Source organism: Colletotrichum higginsianum, chromosome 2 (assembly GCF_001672515.1).
Source record: "Colletotrichum higginsianum IMI 349063 chromosome 2, whole genome shotgun sequence".
In the NCBI taxonomy this organism is placed as follows: Eukaryota; Fungi; Ascomycota; class Sordariomycetes; order Glomerellales; family Glomerellaceae; genus Colletotrichum; species Colletotrichum higginsianum.
Window position 1 is genome coordinate 1,591,503 of NC_030955.1, and position 14,607 is coordinate 1,606,109.

The following is a 14,607-nucleotide window of genomic DNA, read 5'->3' on the forward strand; positions in this document are numbered from 1 at the left end:
AGCTCACTGAGCTCAGGCACTCGCTGACCCCTGCACCCTCTTCTGCAGACAATAAGGCACTCAGTGTGAGGTAGATGGGTACCTAAGTACCTGGCCAACTTAGATACGTACCGCATCTGCCGTCCGGGCCATCTATGCTCCACTCCGGGGCCGATAATGGGTCTGTGATCGGAGCATACTGCCGTGTCTGCCAGATGGGGGCTGTCGCATTACATGGAGATTGCTCTCAAGCCGTTTGGAACTTGGCTAGCATGATGTTTGGAGTCCTCTTTGTGTGTGTTTTTTCCCACTACTAAGTTTGGCAAACTCTCGACTTACACCACGTCGATTAAGATGTTCTTATTTTCCACCATCAAATCCGGCGTGCGTGTAAACAGAGACGTATTGTTGCTCGTCTGGCCAAGCCGCCTTCTCGCTCCATGCTCATCTCTGTCGCGTAACTCTTCTCGCAATCTCGTGTTTTAGTTTTCGGTTGATGATTCTGCTTCTTAGAACTCCGCCATACTCCAACAGGCATTCGATCAACACACTATGGGCCATCACTTTTTGCCTGGCATATTGACAAGAGAACGTTGTTGAAACCTGCTGTTGCCGTTGTGTTCTCGGTCATAATCCGCAATCGCTGAAGCTTTTTGGTCCATGTCAACAAAAGAGAGATAAAGTATGGGACAGGACCAAGACGTGTTTGAGATCATTCACTAAACGTGACAGTATCCTGTTTCTTTGCTGTTACCAAATCGTCAAGATCAGAATCAGTCTCACTGTTTTACTTCCACCATGCCAGAAACACCGTTCTTTCCCCTTTCCATGCTCTGGCCTTCCCCTATCCTTTTCCAGTCTCAAGTCACTGGTTGATTCCAGGTTTAACATGATTGGAGTTGCAAGACTCTGGTGGTCAAGGACCCGGGATTACCAGCCGCACAAGCTATCATACCTCACCCAGCGTGAGCAAAGCGTCCCTCGGGCCATGAGGAGGGAAAGATAGGGGACGCAACACCGGATAGGTCTGGTCTTCTTCCACCAATAAAGGCTCAAGCAAACTCATGACCTGCTCCGCCAGCTTTGCATCACGTGCGGCCAATTTTTCCAGGTCCCCCAAGGCTGATTCTCTCTCCTCTTTGGTCAGCGGCCGGTCTCGCTCTATCCTTACAGCTTCAGCCACCGTGCCCTGCAACTTTCCATCTCGGCCCCTTTCATCCGCAAAAGCAACCATGTTGCCCCTTCTTACGACCAGAATCCTGTCGACGTAGTTCACTCCGTCTATCCACTCTGCTACACTCATGAGTCCCCCGAAAGAATCGTCATGGACCTTGACCGGCGTGAGCCGGATAGGCAAACCCCCACTCCCTGCCTCCGGCAACCTTTCGTAGAAGCGATGCAGGATACCCAGTCTGCTCAGCGCTGCGGGCACAGCCATGATGACGACTTCTAGGCGGTAGCCGGCCTCGCCGAACATGCCCGCCAACTCACGGAAGTCGTCCGGGTGGCGGCACGCGCTCTCGAGGAGGACATCGAGCTTGCGGGCAATGGCCTCGGCCGCGGCCATGGCGAGCCACTTGCGCGCGTCGGGGCCCGTGGCGGGAGATGCGTGAGCGGGGTTGTCAGAGTCGAGAAGGGCAAGATAGGACGGGTGGTGGGCCTTGTAGACGTCGGCGATGAGGTGCACAGGGGGTTGGCAGCGAGCCATGGCGCCGAGGACGGCTGGCGCGGTGCGAGTTTTTCCAGCGCCGGTCTGACCGACTATAAGCACGGCAAGGGGCCGGGGCCGGGTCGGGTGTGGTGTGAGGGATGATGGGAGGTCGGCGGGAAGAATCTTTGTGGTAAAGATCTCCCTGGACTCGGTGTCCGGAAGGATGTAGCGGGACAGGTCCGGCGGGGGCGGCATACTGAGAGGATGTGACGGGAGCGTAGTCGGATGGGGATCAAGTCGGCGAATCCGATGATGTCTCAACTGTCTAGTTCGACTAAGGTCCTGTCGGCGGTTGAGACAACGTCGAGTCGATATGTATACTGAAAATGGCAGGTAGTTGATGATGATGAGCTGCACCCCGGTTCCCTTAGCACCACGCCCCGCCCTCGTCAACTCCACCAAATGACCTCACTAGCCCAATCACATGGTTAGCGCTCAACAACGGAACTTAACTTTGACTTCATGATGGGAGCTGGCTGATTACAAGATTTGGAGTACGAGAAGAAATATGCGTTGAAGAATATGTAACTTGGTGGATTGAACATTCCGGCCCTTTTGTCGGATTCCGTGTGACCTCAAATGCGCTTTGCTGCTGCGGTGCTGTACTCCGACTGGTACACTGGGGCCGGATCCGCGACCGCAGTTGACCCCCGGACATGGCCCGGGCGCCGGTTCCTGTAAATCCCGTCATCGGACCTCCCTTTCCTTTTTCGGACGAAGAAGATGAACAAGGCCGCCTCATGACAAAGAGAACTTGCTCGAAAACAGTTTGACCAATCGCGTTGTTTAATAATATTCAACGGACGACGTACTATTGCGTCAAAGGAAGCTTTGATTTCAAGCTAGTCTGATCTTCTGTCCCTCCCTTTTGATACCCTTATGCTACTAGCGAGGCTCATGTGAGCCTGTTCTATGATGAACATCTTGGTATCTCCACAATTACATGTGTTGCGACACGGAGACTTGTCTTCCTTTCTCGTTCCATTTTTCGCTGACTCAATTCCAGGGAAATGTGTCCTTGGAACCGCTGTAGAATCAAGAACAGCTCTGAACATGGGCAAAGAGACAATAACATTGACAGCGCAATAGATCAAATTTGTTGCTGGATAGGCATTAGACGAATAAAACTGGCTCCAACTTGCTGTTACTCAGGCAGATTCGGACTCTGTGTCAAATCAACCGCACCAGCTCCTCCACCTAGCTCATTTCTTCTAAAAACCCAAACCATCGCAGCTCACAAAATAGTACAACATTAAACCACAAAAATGTGTCTTTGGATCCAGTTCGTTTGCCCATCCTGACGCAATGTCCTATCAACGGACAAGGTTGACAACAAATACGAGGCATGCCCACTCTCCTACTCCATGCCTGCGCCAGACAACTTCGAAGAGGAGCATTACCCCCTCATCTACAACGAGAAGCTTCCGCTGTCACCAAAGGACGCTGCGGCAGCAGGGTACGTCTGCGAACACGCCGGCTGTGCATTCAACCCGAGGACCGAGTTCTCCGACGGACACCACCCAGAGTTCGGGACTGTCGTAAAATGTCCAGGCTGCGATAGCATATTCTCGACGGCGGGCCTCCCAATCGCACCCGAAACCCTGGAAGGCGTACAGAGCCTGTTGGCTCGTCGGAAATTCAAGATGGTGCCAACCCTGGGCCCCTCGTTTTGGGAAACGTACACATGCACCCAGCGCACCAGGGAGTGCTTGTGGCGAAAGGAGGTTGGTTTGGCTGTCGAGAATCGGCTCTGGGCAATTAGGTACTGCCTGCAACAAACTGCACACCCCCGGACTCTTCGTGTGGGAAACCCGCCACCTCAAAACGCTCACATATGTTCCGAAGATCAGAACATAAGAGAGGGCAATGCTAGGTAGTGTGCAGCCAATGTGCCCCTACGCGGCACTAGAGCACTTCGCCCGTCATTCCCATCTTCGAGCCCACAGTAATATTGTAATTTTGAGAACATTGTCAACGGGCTCGTGACTTTCATCTCCTGTCGACGCCCGCCTAAACCATGCGTGTGAGAGGTAAGATCTACCCGCTCAGGCTAAGCACCGTCAATCATGGTTCATGTCCGCCACTAATTGCAGTAACGGCGTCTTGCATCGTTTCCCCAGCACCATCTTGTTCCAGTCGTCTCTGTGTACCATTCATCACTCCAACCGACTCAACCAACGTCTTTGATGGCACGAAAGCTGATTGCTTTTGTTCACTCTAAATTTTACTTCGTTTTACTGTTGGCTTGTATCCTGCTTGCCCCATTACCAATGGCAGCCATTAAACCGTCGTTGAGCCAAGCAAAATATGTACCAGAGCCTCTTGGTCTTCAAATGTCTATTGAATCGTTTGTACCTTGCAGGGCCGATTCCGGTCCACCACCCCCGAACTCGTTCACATAGAAGACACCCTCTTTAAAACACCCCTACCCCAGTTCCTATTCATTGAGATCATCCTTGTTGTCTAATGGCAAGGCGAGCTTCATGAGCCTTCATCTTCACACAAGTAAAATGACCACACAGATATGAAATAGAGTATTTGATCGGAATAGCAGCAGGTAAACAAACGACAACTAAATATTACTCCCCTTGTTCCTTCGGATTCATCAAGTTCTCAATACATTGCCCAAGCTACTGCGCTCCGAGGCATTCATTGCAGTAAGTGTTGACCCGATAAGCGGCAACGTTGTACTGCGGTGCGGGAATCGTGCAGAACCCGCTCTAACCAGAACGCGTACGTTTGCCACCACACTTTAAGGGATGACGATGTGCAAAGTGTCCACAGAGCCCATAAAAAAATACCATCCACAGTAACAATGTTCAGTTCTGAACACTCTAGATTGTCCTGCTGCCCATTCGATGTTGTAGGGTTCGATTGGGATCGTTTGATTGGCCATGATGGATTCAATCAAGTTGGATTGATACGTAATCTATGCAATGCGAAGGTTGATCAACTGTGAATAATACACCGGGCTATTGTTATACTAACCTAGCAGAGCAATTAATGCGCTAAAGTTCAGCAGGATAACCAAGTAAGTACCCGTAAAAGCAGAGGTTGTAGATCTTGTTATTTTCTTGTTATTTGCTCGGAATGTGTGCCCATTCTCCTTCAACTGCGACAGTCGCCATCTTATACTTGGACCAGAAGGTGCAAGTACCCGACCTGCTCGATCAGAACTCTCCAAATGGGTTTGCAAGCGCTCAGTTAGCCAGGGTGGCAAGGTATGAGAAGGGGGAAAAGCGGGGGCTGGGTTGTCACAGAAATCGTAGGCGCGCGGCTGCCGCCCACTGCAGCATTGCTGCAGACATCTTTGACCGACCAATTGCCTATGGATTAACGCCTGCAGCAAGCCAGTCTCGATTGACAACAGCGACACTAACAACCAACAGGATTTCCCAATTCCCAAAAAATACCTACGGCCAACCTTCCGTTTTCCGTAGTCGGGCCGAGCCGACCCAATGTTGGGTCGGTGCTAATGAGCAACCCCGTACTCTTCGCGATGTCCACTACAATCATCTATCTCACTACACTTTCGGATTCGCCCTGATTCGTCTCTCTTCAATCCACACGTCCTGGTGACAAGGAACACAGCAACATGATTGACAACGACTCCAAGTACTTTTGCTTGAGCGGCGATATCCCCATTGGTGGGCCAAGCACCTGGCATATTGTCGATTGGGACCAGAGACGGGTCGTCTCGGTAACCATGGACGGGGAGCAAGACGACGATGGTCTTGCCATTGAACATTTCAGCCGCCATAGCAGCCAACTGTCTCCCGACATTTACAGAATCCATGTATCACATACTGGCGAGATCATCTCGACGTATACTGATTCGAAAAATGATCAGACATGCTGCGTCCACTATCTATCCCTTCACGAAGCTCTTCTCCCGGAAGGAATTCAGACAGTGCGACGGAACGAACTCGAGGAACTCGAAAGGCTTGGACCTGACGTGGACCATGTCGCTTACCCCCCATGTCTGAAGGGATCTACCAAAAAGGTGAAACCTAGGTGCCGATGATGGATTATCTCGTCCGGTGACGAAGCTGACCCTTGGGCAGGCCGTCTTCAAATACTACTTCTTGTGGCAGTATGCCCAAATGTCCTGGAAGGAGATGAACTTGTGGATGCGTCTTCCACGTCACCCAAACATCGTTCCGTTTGACCGAGTTGTCGTTGACGAGATGAAGGGTCGCGTGGTCGGATTCACTAGCAGCTACGTGCCTGGCGGCAATCTAGAGGAGAACAAGTCGCGAGTTTTCAGACTGAAGTGGCTACGGCAGCTTATAGATGTCGTAGACGATCTGAACCTCGAATACGGCATCGCACACCAGGACATCGCCCCACGAAATCTACTGGTTGACGAGTCGACAGACTCTGTAATGCTCTTTGACTTCAACTTTGCGGCCCGCATCAACCATCCTTCCTCACCTGGGGAGGGTGAGAGTTACCTCGAGGACCGGAACGATATCAAGGGCGTCATTTTTACTGCCTACGAGATCATTACACAAGACAATAGCCTCCGGAGTATGCCTCACGAAGATCAGAACCTCGACAGCCTCGGAGGAGAGTGGGTGAAGCATTCGGAGGTGAAGCTAGACCATCCAGTTGCAGCATATAAGCTTATGATGCAAGAATGGCAGGAGCGAAGGGCCGCAGACCTCCGTCCTGTCAATCCCCGCGACTTTCCAAGGGCCATCGACTGGCCGTCCAGGGCCAAGCCACCGCAGGAGACCATTTCTCTGAAAAATACACAAGGGCAGTTGTCCCAAATCACATTCGAAAAGTGGTACGAGAGGAGGCAAGATGTGTTGGACAGGGGTGATAAGGTCCTAAACTGGGAACGGTTGCCGCAGAGACTTTTAGACAGTGGCATTCGGGTACTTTCTAGCGGTGAAGTAATCAACTGTTAGAAGTCGTAAACCCTATCGTGTTGTGGGTAGCATGCTGGCCTGCAGGCAGGCCAGTCGACTTGCTCATCAATCATGGACAGAATCAGATAGATAGGAGCGTCCTTATAATTCACAAGGTGGAGTTTGGAAGCCGAGGAACCTCTTCTATACATCATCGTACTAGCATGTGCCCCCTTTCGAGACGACGCAGATCGTTGGTTCTCTGCGCTAAGGAGACCTTGGAAACAAATAGAGAGCGGTACCACGCTCAGGACCATCCATTTATTTTTTGTGGAAGCTTTCACAACGATCGCCCTGGGAAGGTCAGCCCCCCTCCCCACCTCTTAAAGCACAACTTGGATCCAGTGACAGTATGGCAGGATCTACTGAGCCAAGGTCGACGATACCGGAAAACACCAGGACGGCTTTCGACTCCCTGGAACGAGATCCCCAAGACCTCGATCAGGCGGCGCTCCCCGTCCCGTGAGCGCCGGCGACGCCCATGAGCCCAACAAGTGGTTCCTCGAGTTCTTCGAGGGCGACACCATTTGCCTGATCAAAGAACTCTTGGTCTCAAGCGAGCCCCTCCCTTTCCGGGAGCCGGCAAGACAAATATGCACTGATCACGACGACCTCGACAGTGCGTCTGGGGTACCGTCGTATCGTTCATCTGCCCAAACAGCAACGGCTACAAGGGAAAAGCCGCCGTACAGGGCTCGCAGGCCCGCATGGAGGAGAAGTGCGGGCCAAGCAAGATGGGCGGGTTATGACCAGGTTTCCAATGGACCCAGGAAGTGGACTGCAGGCTAGGCGGCGAAGTATGATCGTTGCTGCACCGCCGACTTCAATGTTGGATCCTGGGGAGTTGAGGTGTAAGCTGCGGCGCGTTGTGATTTCCAGAACCAACGTGACGCCGTCATTCTTGGCCAATATACCGCTTCCATGAGGTAAACACATAATAGAACACTTAGACGTCACAACGAGCATGATTTACATCTACCACAGCCCTCAATTGAATTTTAGCCATACTATAATATGGTTGTGTACAATGTCATACACGCGATGTAATCGCAATGCGACTCCTTCTCTGACAAAACGACCTGCAACGCAACTGTCCCACGCTTATTGGTAGTCGCTGTGGCCGGTCGGTCTCACTCCGTTCACTTCTCCAGGTTCTTTCTCCGAGCCGCCCTTGGACTTCTCCGAACCCCCCGAGGTCACGTTTTGCTTCGAGTTATCAGAGTCTCCGTTCTCGTCAAACTTGACGACCTCGATGTTGGTCGTCACGTTCCCCTTGGTCGCGCGGCTGTACGGACACACCTCCTTAGCCTTGTCGACCACCTTCTGCACCTCGTCGTTGCTCAAGCCCTTGACGCGGACCTTCATTTCCACACGCAGGCCCATATCCAGCCTCTTCATGTCGCCGACGAGGTGGACCGTCGTCTCGACGACCGAGTCCTCGGACTTCTTGGGCATCTGGATCTTCATGCTCGCCGCCGAGGCGTTCATGGCGCTCTGGAAACACGCGCCGTAGCCTGCGGCGAAGAGCTCTTCCGGGTTCGTCTTGCCCTTGTCGCCGGGCCCGCCGAGCGCCTTGGCCATGGTGAGGTCCACGACGAGGTCGTCGCCTTGGACGTGTCCCGTGCGCGCGCCGATGACCTTTGCGGACGCGCTGTAGAGGACGGGCGCGGTGTCAGTGTTGATGAGACGCTTCTGTATGGTGATGCGAGCTGGCTTTGGCGCAGCTCTTGAAAGCAACTGGGGTACGCGCTGTGCGAGTCTAATCGTACGGAGTGAGGACGCCATGATGGTGAGTGATTCTTTTGATAACTTTTGGGATGCACAAATCAAATTAGGTGATTGTAGTTGTGGTGATTTGGAAATGTGATTGGAAGCAAAAGCACACAAGTAAACAATACAAACGCTGTTGAGACTTATAACCAGAGATCGGAGCTAGGTAGGTAGTTATGGATCGCCCACGAATGTACCGGTCACAGTGACGTAAAGCACCTCAGCCCCTTGAGCTATGGTTATGCAGCTGAGTCAGCCATGTATTTACTGCCAACATTTCCAACACAAGAATTGGAAGGTTTGGTTTTGATCTGTTCCGAAATGTTTGCTCTTGTTTGAAAGAAACGTCCAAGTGATTTGGATGGGCGCCGAGTTGAAAATGGGGAAGCCGAAAGGTGATGATGATGATGTCTGCAGGGACCCAGCGTGAAGTACTGCTGGCCCCCCTAGATAGAATCAAGAGCTCGCCAGGAAATAACAACATGGCTTCCAAAGAAGAAGAAAAAAAACTGCCTGGTTATCAAGTTCACTTATTGAAACCGTGGGGCATTCTCATCCCGATTCTTCCCAGCCTATGACTTCAACCATCTACACGCAGCTTGAGTGGGAAGACTTACACGACGAACTGGAGGTGAAATGTATGGTATTTGAACCAGTAGCTCTAGCAACATATTCGAAAAAATGACAGCGAGATGAGAAATTTGGGTGACGGAAGGCTTACAGTTTGCTGATGACTGATGGACTACTGCGTGCTCGTCGAGAGGCCGGACCCTCTATTAAGCCCGAAAACCATGTTGATTGCGACGCCAATTCATCATGGCTTACTTCTGGAGTGAGTGATGTTAGTGGGAACGAAATTGTGTCAAAAAGCGCCAAAACAAACGTCGACCTTCGAATACCCGTAAACCCATATTTGTGGCCTCATGAAATTAAACACCACCTTCACTTAGAAGCACACTCACCCACCTCCGCTCATCTTGTTACTCCTCTCGTCAACCCCTTCCTTCTTCTAATCCTTCCTACAAACTCCATCACCACAACCCTCACCCCCAATAATCCTCGGCAGACACCACCCCCTGGCATCTCTCTCGGTCACTCTCTCCCCGAACACCACAATCCCGCCCTCCTCCTCCCGTTGCTCCATGGCCCTCCCCACGAGCGCCAGCGCCCCGTCATCGCCGAGCAACACCCCGGCCACTCTCCCCATGGGAACCCAATCCCCCGCGTCCTCCCCAGTAATGATCCTCCTCGCCGAACCCGGCCTGCGGATCAGGCACACCCGCCCGAGCCGCCTGCACCGCCCGCACGGTGCCGACGGCGTCACCCTGGTGAACGTGCATGGCGTGCCCGCGAGCGTGCAGTGAAGGCACTTGCCCGGTGTGTGGTCGCGGAAGTAGACTGGGGGCAGTCTGGCCCGGGCTGCGGCGAGTTCGGCGTCGGTTCTTGGGAGGGCGGGGAGACCGTCGACGTATCGCAGTTTCGACGGCTGGGCTAGCGGCCTGGCCCTGGAACGCGGAGGTGAAAAACGAATGGGCTTTGGATGCAAGGCTTTGAAAGGGGGGTCATGATGGAGGATGGAGAGGTCTTTGGGCCCACTTACCAGAGGAGACCTCGCGGGGCTGGTGTCCGGCTCAGAGAGAGTCTCATCGGTGTTTTTGTTATCTTGAGAATTCGTCTGGCTGGCAACATACAGGAGGGTGGAGCGGCCACCGACTTTTTGAGCTACAGACGCGTCGCCGGTCCCGAGAGCGTTCGAGGTCGACATCTCAAGGCTACGTACCACTAGTGACTATGTCTTGAAAGTTGGCGATGCCAACATAAACATGCTGCATCGTCAAGGCGCTTTCTCCCGAGGCGATCGGAAGCTATGTATACTTGGGACACCGAAATAAGTCAAATACTGACAATCTCACTCGGACAAACGCATCGCAGTTCGCGAACACTATCCATTGTTGACAAGCTCCTTCATACGCGCAACTCCTTTCACGGGAATGCTTCACAAAGGTACGATGAAGCGCAGACCATGTAATGAAAACACCACAGGACCATTGTTCTAACATGTCTTTGATCTGGGGGTCCGATGTCCCGAGGCTTGGCAAAATAATATAGTCCCATCTTCCATCCCATACACCGCTACCTGTCTTGCAATCCGACATCTCGAGATTCAATTTAAAAAACCCAGCACCAGAATGTTTCGTACCATCCTACGTTTCTTCATGCCTACGCGTTCTCTCTGTAGACCACAAATGGCTTTTTGTCCATTCTGCACAGGAGACGACGCCGTCCTCGAGCCGCGCAAGACACAAGCATGCACTTCAAAAAAGGGTGGATGGGGATAGCTAGATGAGCAACAGGCTTACTCTTCTATTGCGCGGCCAGGTAGATTTCAGACCAAGGCATCTGCCACTGTGGTACATGTCGATGATTGAATGATTTCTCAGTATTGACTCAACTAAAGCAAAGCGAAACTCTTGCGTTTCCGCCAGGAATACCGCAAAGGGTATTATTGCCCAACACTCATTCATTCGTGTCCAAGCCATGATGGACATGATGTCCATCGCCATAATCACATGGCCATCCCGGTGCAATGAAAAGAAGACAATGAAAGCCAAGCTGCAATGCCGGTCCAAGGTCCTGTGATAGCCCTTCCTCGCACTTGTGCGGGCTCCCCAAAAACAGCGAATTCGCGCAGCCACACGGCGGCTAGTAGATTCCGGGCCTCGATTCCCTGACGCCAATAAGAGCGGGAAGGCATAAATGAAAGATAAACACGCGAAGCCCTAAACATGCCGGTTACCCTTTCCCCAACGCCGATGAATGAAAAATAATGATGAGTATCTCATGCCGTACCCCCCGACTCGGGTCGTCAAGAAAACAATTCTTCGAATGGCCAAGGCATCCGAAGTCTGAAACAAAACGCAAGTGATCGTAGCCGTGAGGCTTTGTTGTTTTGATTTTTTTCATTCCGTAAAACGTGAGCCAAACTCTCTTTTGAGCAAACTTTTTCCAGGTTCACGAGGCATACGACGGCACGCTACGGGGCGTCACATCGCCGCTACGCTTGCGCGCTGGAAGCTGCGCAACCTGCTGCGATCTAGATGCCTCAGCAATCATGGCCATCTTTTTGCGGACAGTCGATAGACGAGCGGTTATCATCTGGATCACTACATGAATGTTAGCATCGGCAGATCAATGCCTCAAGAGGTTTCGCGCGAGACTTACTTCGATTGACAACCTGTTGATCATCGCTGGTCAGATCGCTCGAGATCTCTTCGCGTGAAAGGTCTTTGCCTGAGCTCGAGTAACGCCTCTTGACCGTGTCCTCATCGTTGTCCAAGACAGCCTCAAGCATGCGAATGGCTGTGACGTAGTAGGTAACGCAACCCTCAAGGTTCTCGTTTGTGATTTCGTCAATGGCCGCCGTTCGGCTCATCTCCAAGGCTCGATCGTACATCAGCTTCTCGGCACTAATGCCTGGCGTAAGATAAACCTCCTTGGCGCCTGGTGTTGCCAAGTTGGCCGACTCGCCGCAGTGGTTACTCGGGTGACTGGGGTGGTCAATCGAAAGCTTCTTCTGGGCAGCGATGAGCTTCAAGCGGACGACCTCGGTCTTCTCCAACACTTCATTGAAGCGACTTCGTACCCACTGCACGGTCGAGTTGATCCGTTGAGCGAGGCCTTCTTTGGATACTTCGGCCGCGGATGCTCCTGTTGCGTCGCCGCGCGTTTTCTGTGTCCACCACAGACTTGCGACATCCATGGCCCTAGCTAGCAGAGTCAATGCTTTGACGTAAAGAACCAAAGCCTCCTCCGAAAGAGAAACTTGGGCGTCGGGGGTGAGATCGTCCTCGTCTCCAGTGACTTGATCGGCAGGCATGCCGCCTAGTCCGTGCTCCATCGATGGCGAGAGAGGGAATAGCTGCTTGTATTTGACTTCGGCAAAGCCATAGACACAGTCACTCCGGTGCGCAAAATCCTGAATGAGCTTGACGGCTCGCGCGTCTTCATCGGCGGGGGCGCTTTCCTTGCCGTCACCAATGAGCCCGACGGGGGCTGACGGCGTCGGGTAGGCAGGGAACGGGCTGTAGAGAGGCGGAGACGCCCCCTTTGCACCTAGCACATGCTGTGGGACCTTGAACCCGAACAGACGCACGCTGGCATCGGAGATGGCCTTTGCGATAAACCCCTGGGTGGTCGGACTTGCAGAGAAATTCTTGCTATCGTACGAATCGCGATGTTCATGGCCGGAACGTCCCTTGCCCTGGGCAATCTGGACTGCGTTGGAGGGTTGCACACGCCCGGCACCCGTCGTGGAATTAGGGGGACCTTGTTGTGTTGCTCGACGAATCATCTGACCGGTCTTGGGCGATAAAGAGGTAAGGCGGGGGTTGGCTGCCATTTCGTCGGCGAAAGCGTTCACCTCTACATGTTTCTTCTCGACGACGACGTAATCTCGCTCGAATGCGACGTCTTGAGCAGCCTTTTCTTGCTCTGTGACGCTCCGCTCCGTGACGGCACGGAGCTTGTTTCTCGGCGAGTTATCGTTGAGGTACGAAGTCGGTGGTGAAGCAGAGGCTCGTGCAGAGGGTCGGTTGAGAGACGCGTTGGAGAGTCTATGAGGCCGGCTGGGCGCCGAAGTGGAGGGCTCAGGCAGCGGGGGACGTCGAATTCCGAGTCCCTCTCCGTTATCTTGTCCTGGCGAGTGCCCCGCACGTGCTGTAGCGTCAGAGGCAGTCTGTTGAGTTCGAGCTTCAATCGGGCTGGGCAGCTGCGGTGATCTCAAAGGTTTCTCCCGAGGCGACTTTGCCGTCTCAACTTGCTCACGAACAGCTTCGTTTTCAGCTTGTCGACGAAGGGACAGCCGGCGAGACAATGATGATGTAGAGTCGGAGCGGCCAAGAGATCGCAAATCGCGGGAGGCCTTGGGTTCCGGCTTGGGAGGAGCATCATCCTCGACCGTGCCGGGGATCAGATCGGTCAAGATTGGGTCATTGAAGAAGTCTTCAAACCTCATGCGCTCAACGGGGTTTCGTGTAAGGAGTTTGCTGATAAGCTTTACCAGCTCTTTACTGACCACAAGCTCCTTCGGATATTTCACCCTATCCTCGGCGGCTTCGATCTTACGCAGAAGCTCAACGTGGTTTCGGGCGCGGAAGGGCGGACGACCAGTAATCATCTCGTACAAAACCGTCCCGACAGACCAGAGATCGGCCTTGGCGTCGTAACGCTCGTAACGAAGAATCTCGGGTGCCATGTAAAGGGGCGATCCGCAGAGGGTATCAGCGAGAGAGGTTGATGGCAGGACGCGAGCGAAACCAAAGTCGGCAAGCTTCAACATCGGGAGGGAGGCGAGGCCGGCGTTCGGGATCAACGAATCTTGGCTGCCAGTCAAGATCGGACGCGAGTGTGCCTCCCTAAACCTTGGCGAAGGCAAAAGGAGAAGGTTCTGAGGCTTGACGTCTCGGTGTACGTAATTTTTCTCGCGCAGAAACTTCAAGGCACTCCCAAGCTGCTGGAGAAAATGGCGAGTGACGACCTCGTGAAGACCCGAGTTAGGGGTGACGGGGTACTTCCTCGCCATCTCGTGGGTAGCGGGGTTGGTGCTGAGCTTGTCCCTCTTCTTAATGAACAAGGACAAGTCGCCGAGCTCGCAATACTCCATGACGAGGTTGATGTGTGTGGCCGATTCGACACAGTCGTGCAGGGCGACGATGTGGGGGTGACGAAGGGTCTTAAGGATTTGGATCTCGCCGTACAAATTCTCTCTAAGCTTGTTGTTGAGGCGTCCCATTTCCACAGATTTAATCGCCACAGTTGCCTTGGAACTCTGTCATGATGGATCAGCATTTCGTGAACGACGCAAACGCATAGCGGAGTCACAACAGCTCAAGTAGGCGACAGCAAAACACAGGCCAGGAGCAAGCAGTAATAACAAATGCCTAGCGTGGAGGGAAGTGGCTCTCGAGAGAAGACGTTACGGGTGGGGGAGCTTGCGAACCTTGTGGTAGCCGCTGTAAACCTGGGCAAAGCTGCCCTTGCCGATTTCACCTCCGATGACAAAGTCCCCAATAGAAGCATCGCCTTCGCGTCGCCTCCGTGAGGAGGAGGATGTTGGGAGCCGCTCCGCCATGTCTTCCGCCTGTGAGGTTGTCTAGAACAGGTGCGATATCGGTGGCAGTCGAGTCCAGGCCGTGGGCCTATTCTATTCGAAAGACGTCGGCGACCTGCGGT

General features: G+C 53.1%; 7 protein-coding genes across 7 annotated transcripts; 4 read left to right on the forward strand and 3 right to left on the reverse strand.

Annotated features, from left to right (window-relative positions):
- Window positions 1–928: 928 nt before the first annotated feature.
- CH63R_02244 (Zeta toxin) lies at window positions 929–1,885 on the reverse strand (the record flags this gene model as incomplete). The annotated part of the gene is made up of 1 exon (XM_018297219.1): window positions 929–1,885. The coding sequence occupies one exon, from the start codon at window positions 1,883–1,885 to the stop codon at window positions 929–931; it is 957 nt and encodes a 318-aa protein (XP_018162035.1).
- A 1,169-nt stretch (window positions 1,886–3,054) lies between these two features.
- CH63R_02245 (uncharacterized protein) lies at window positions 3,055–3,567 on the forward strand (the record flags this gene model as incomplete). The annotated part of the gene is made up of 1 exon (XM_018297220.1): window positions 3,055–3,567. The coding sequence occupies one exon, from the start codon at window positions 3,055–3,057 to the stop codon at window positions 3,565–3,567; it is 513 nt and encodes a 170-aa protein (XP_018162036.1).
- A 2,226-nt stretch (window positions 3,568–5,793) lies between these two features.
- On the forward strand, window positions 5,794–6,606 carry CH63R_02246 (Serine threonine protein kinase; the record flags this gene model as incomplete). The annotated part of the gene is made up of 1 exon (XM_018297221.1): window positions 5,794–6,606. The coding sequence occupies one exon, from the start codon at window positions 5,794–5,796 to the stop codon at window positions 6,604–6,606; it is 813 nt and encodes a 270-aa protein (XP_018162037.1).
- A 1,101-nt stretch (window positions 6,607–7,707) lies between these two features.
- CH63R_02247 (Organic hydroperoxide resistance protein) lies at window positions 7,708–8,391 on the reverse strand (the record flags this gene model as incomplete). The annotated part of the gene is made up of 1 exon (XM_018297222.1): window positions 7,708–8,391. One exon carries the CDS (start codon window positions 8,389–8,391, stop codon window positions 7,708–7,710), a length of 684 nt encoding a protein of 227 aa, XP_018162038.1.
- Window positions 8,392–9,192: 801 nt separating this feature from the next.
- CH63R_02248 (uncharacterized protein) lies at window positions 9,193–9,871 on the forward strand (the record flags this gene model as incomplete). The annotated part of the gene is made up of 2 exons (XM_018297223.1): window positions 9,193–9,208; window positions 9,330–9,871. The coding sequence occupies 2 exons, from the start codon at window positions 9,193–9,195 to the stop codon at window positions 9,869–9,871; spliced, it is 558 nt and encodes a 185-aa protein (XP_018162039.1).
- Window positions 9,872–9,943: 72 nt separating this feature from the next.
- CH63R_02249 (uncharacterized protein) lies at window positions 9,944–10,162 on the forward strand (the record flags this gene model as incomplete). The annotated part of the gene is made up of 1 exon (XM_018297224.1): window positions 9,944–10,162. The coding sequence occupies one exon, from the start codon at window positions 9,944–9,946 to the stop codon at window positions 10,160–10,162; it is 219 nt and encodes a 72-aa protein (XP_018162040.1).
- Window positions 10,163–11,388: 1,226 nt separating this feature from the next.
- Window positions 11,389–14,506, reverse strand: CH63R_02250 (Serine/threonine-protein kinase ATG1; the record flags this gene model as incomplete). The annotated part of the gene is made up of 3 exons (XM_018297225.1): window positions 11,389–11,540; window positions 11,599–14,203; window positions 14,375–14,506. 3 exons carry the CDS (start codon window positions 14,504–14,506, stop codon window positions 11,389–11,391), a joined length of 2,889 nt encoding a protein of 962 aa, XP_018162041.1.
- Window positions 14,507–14,607: the final 101 nt, after the last annotated feature.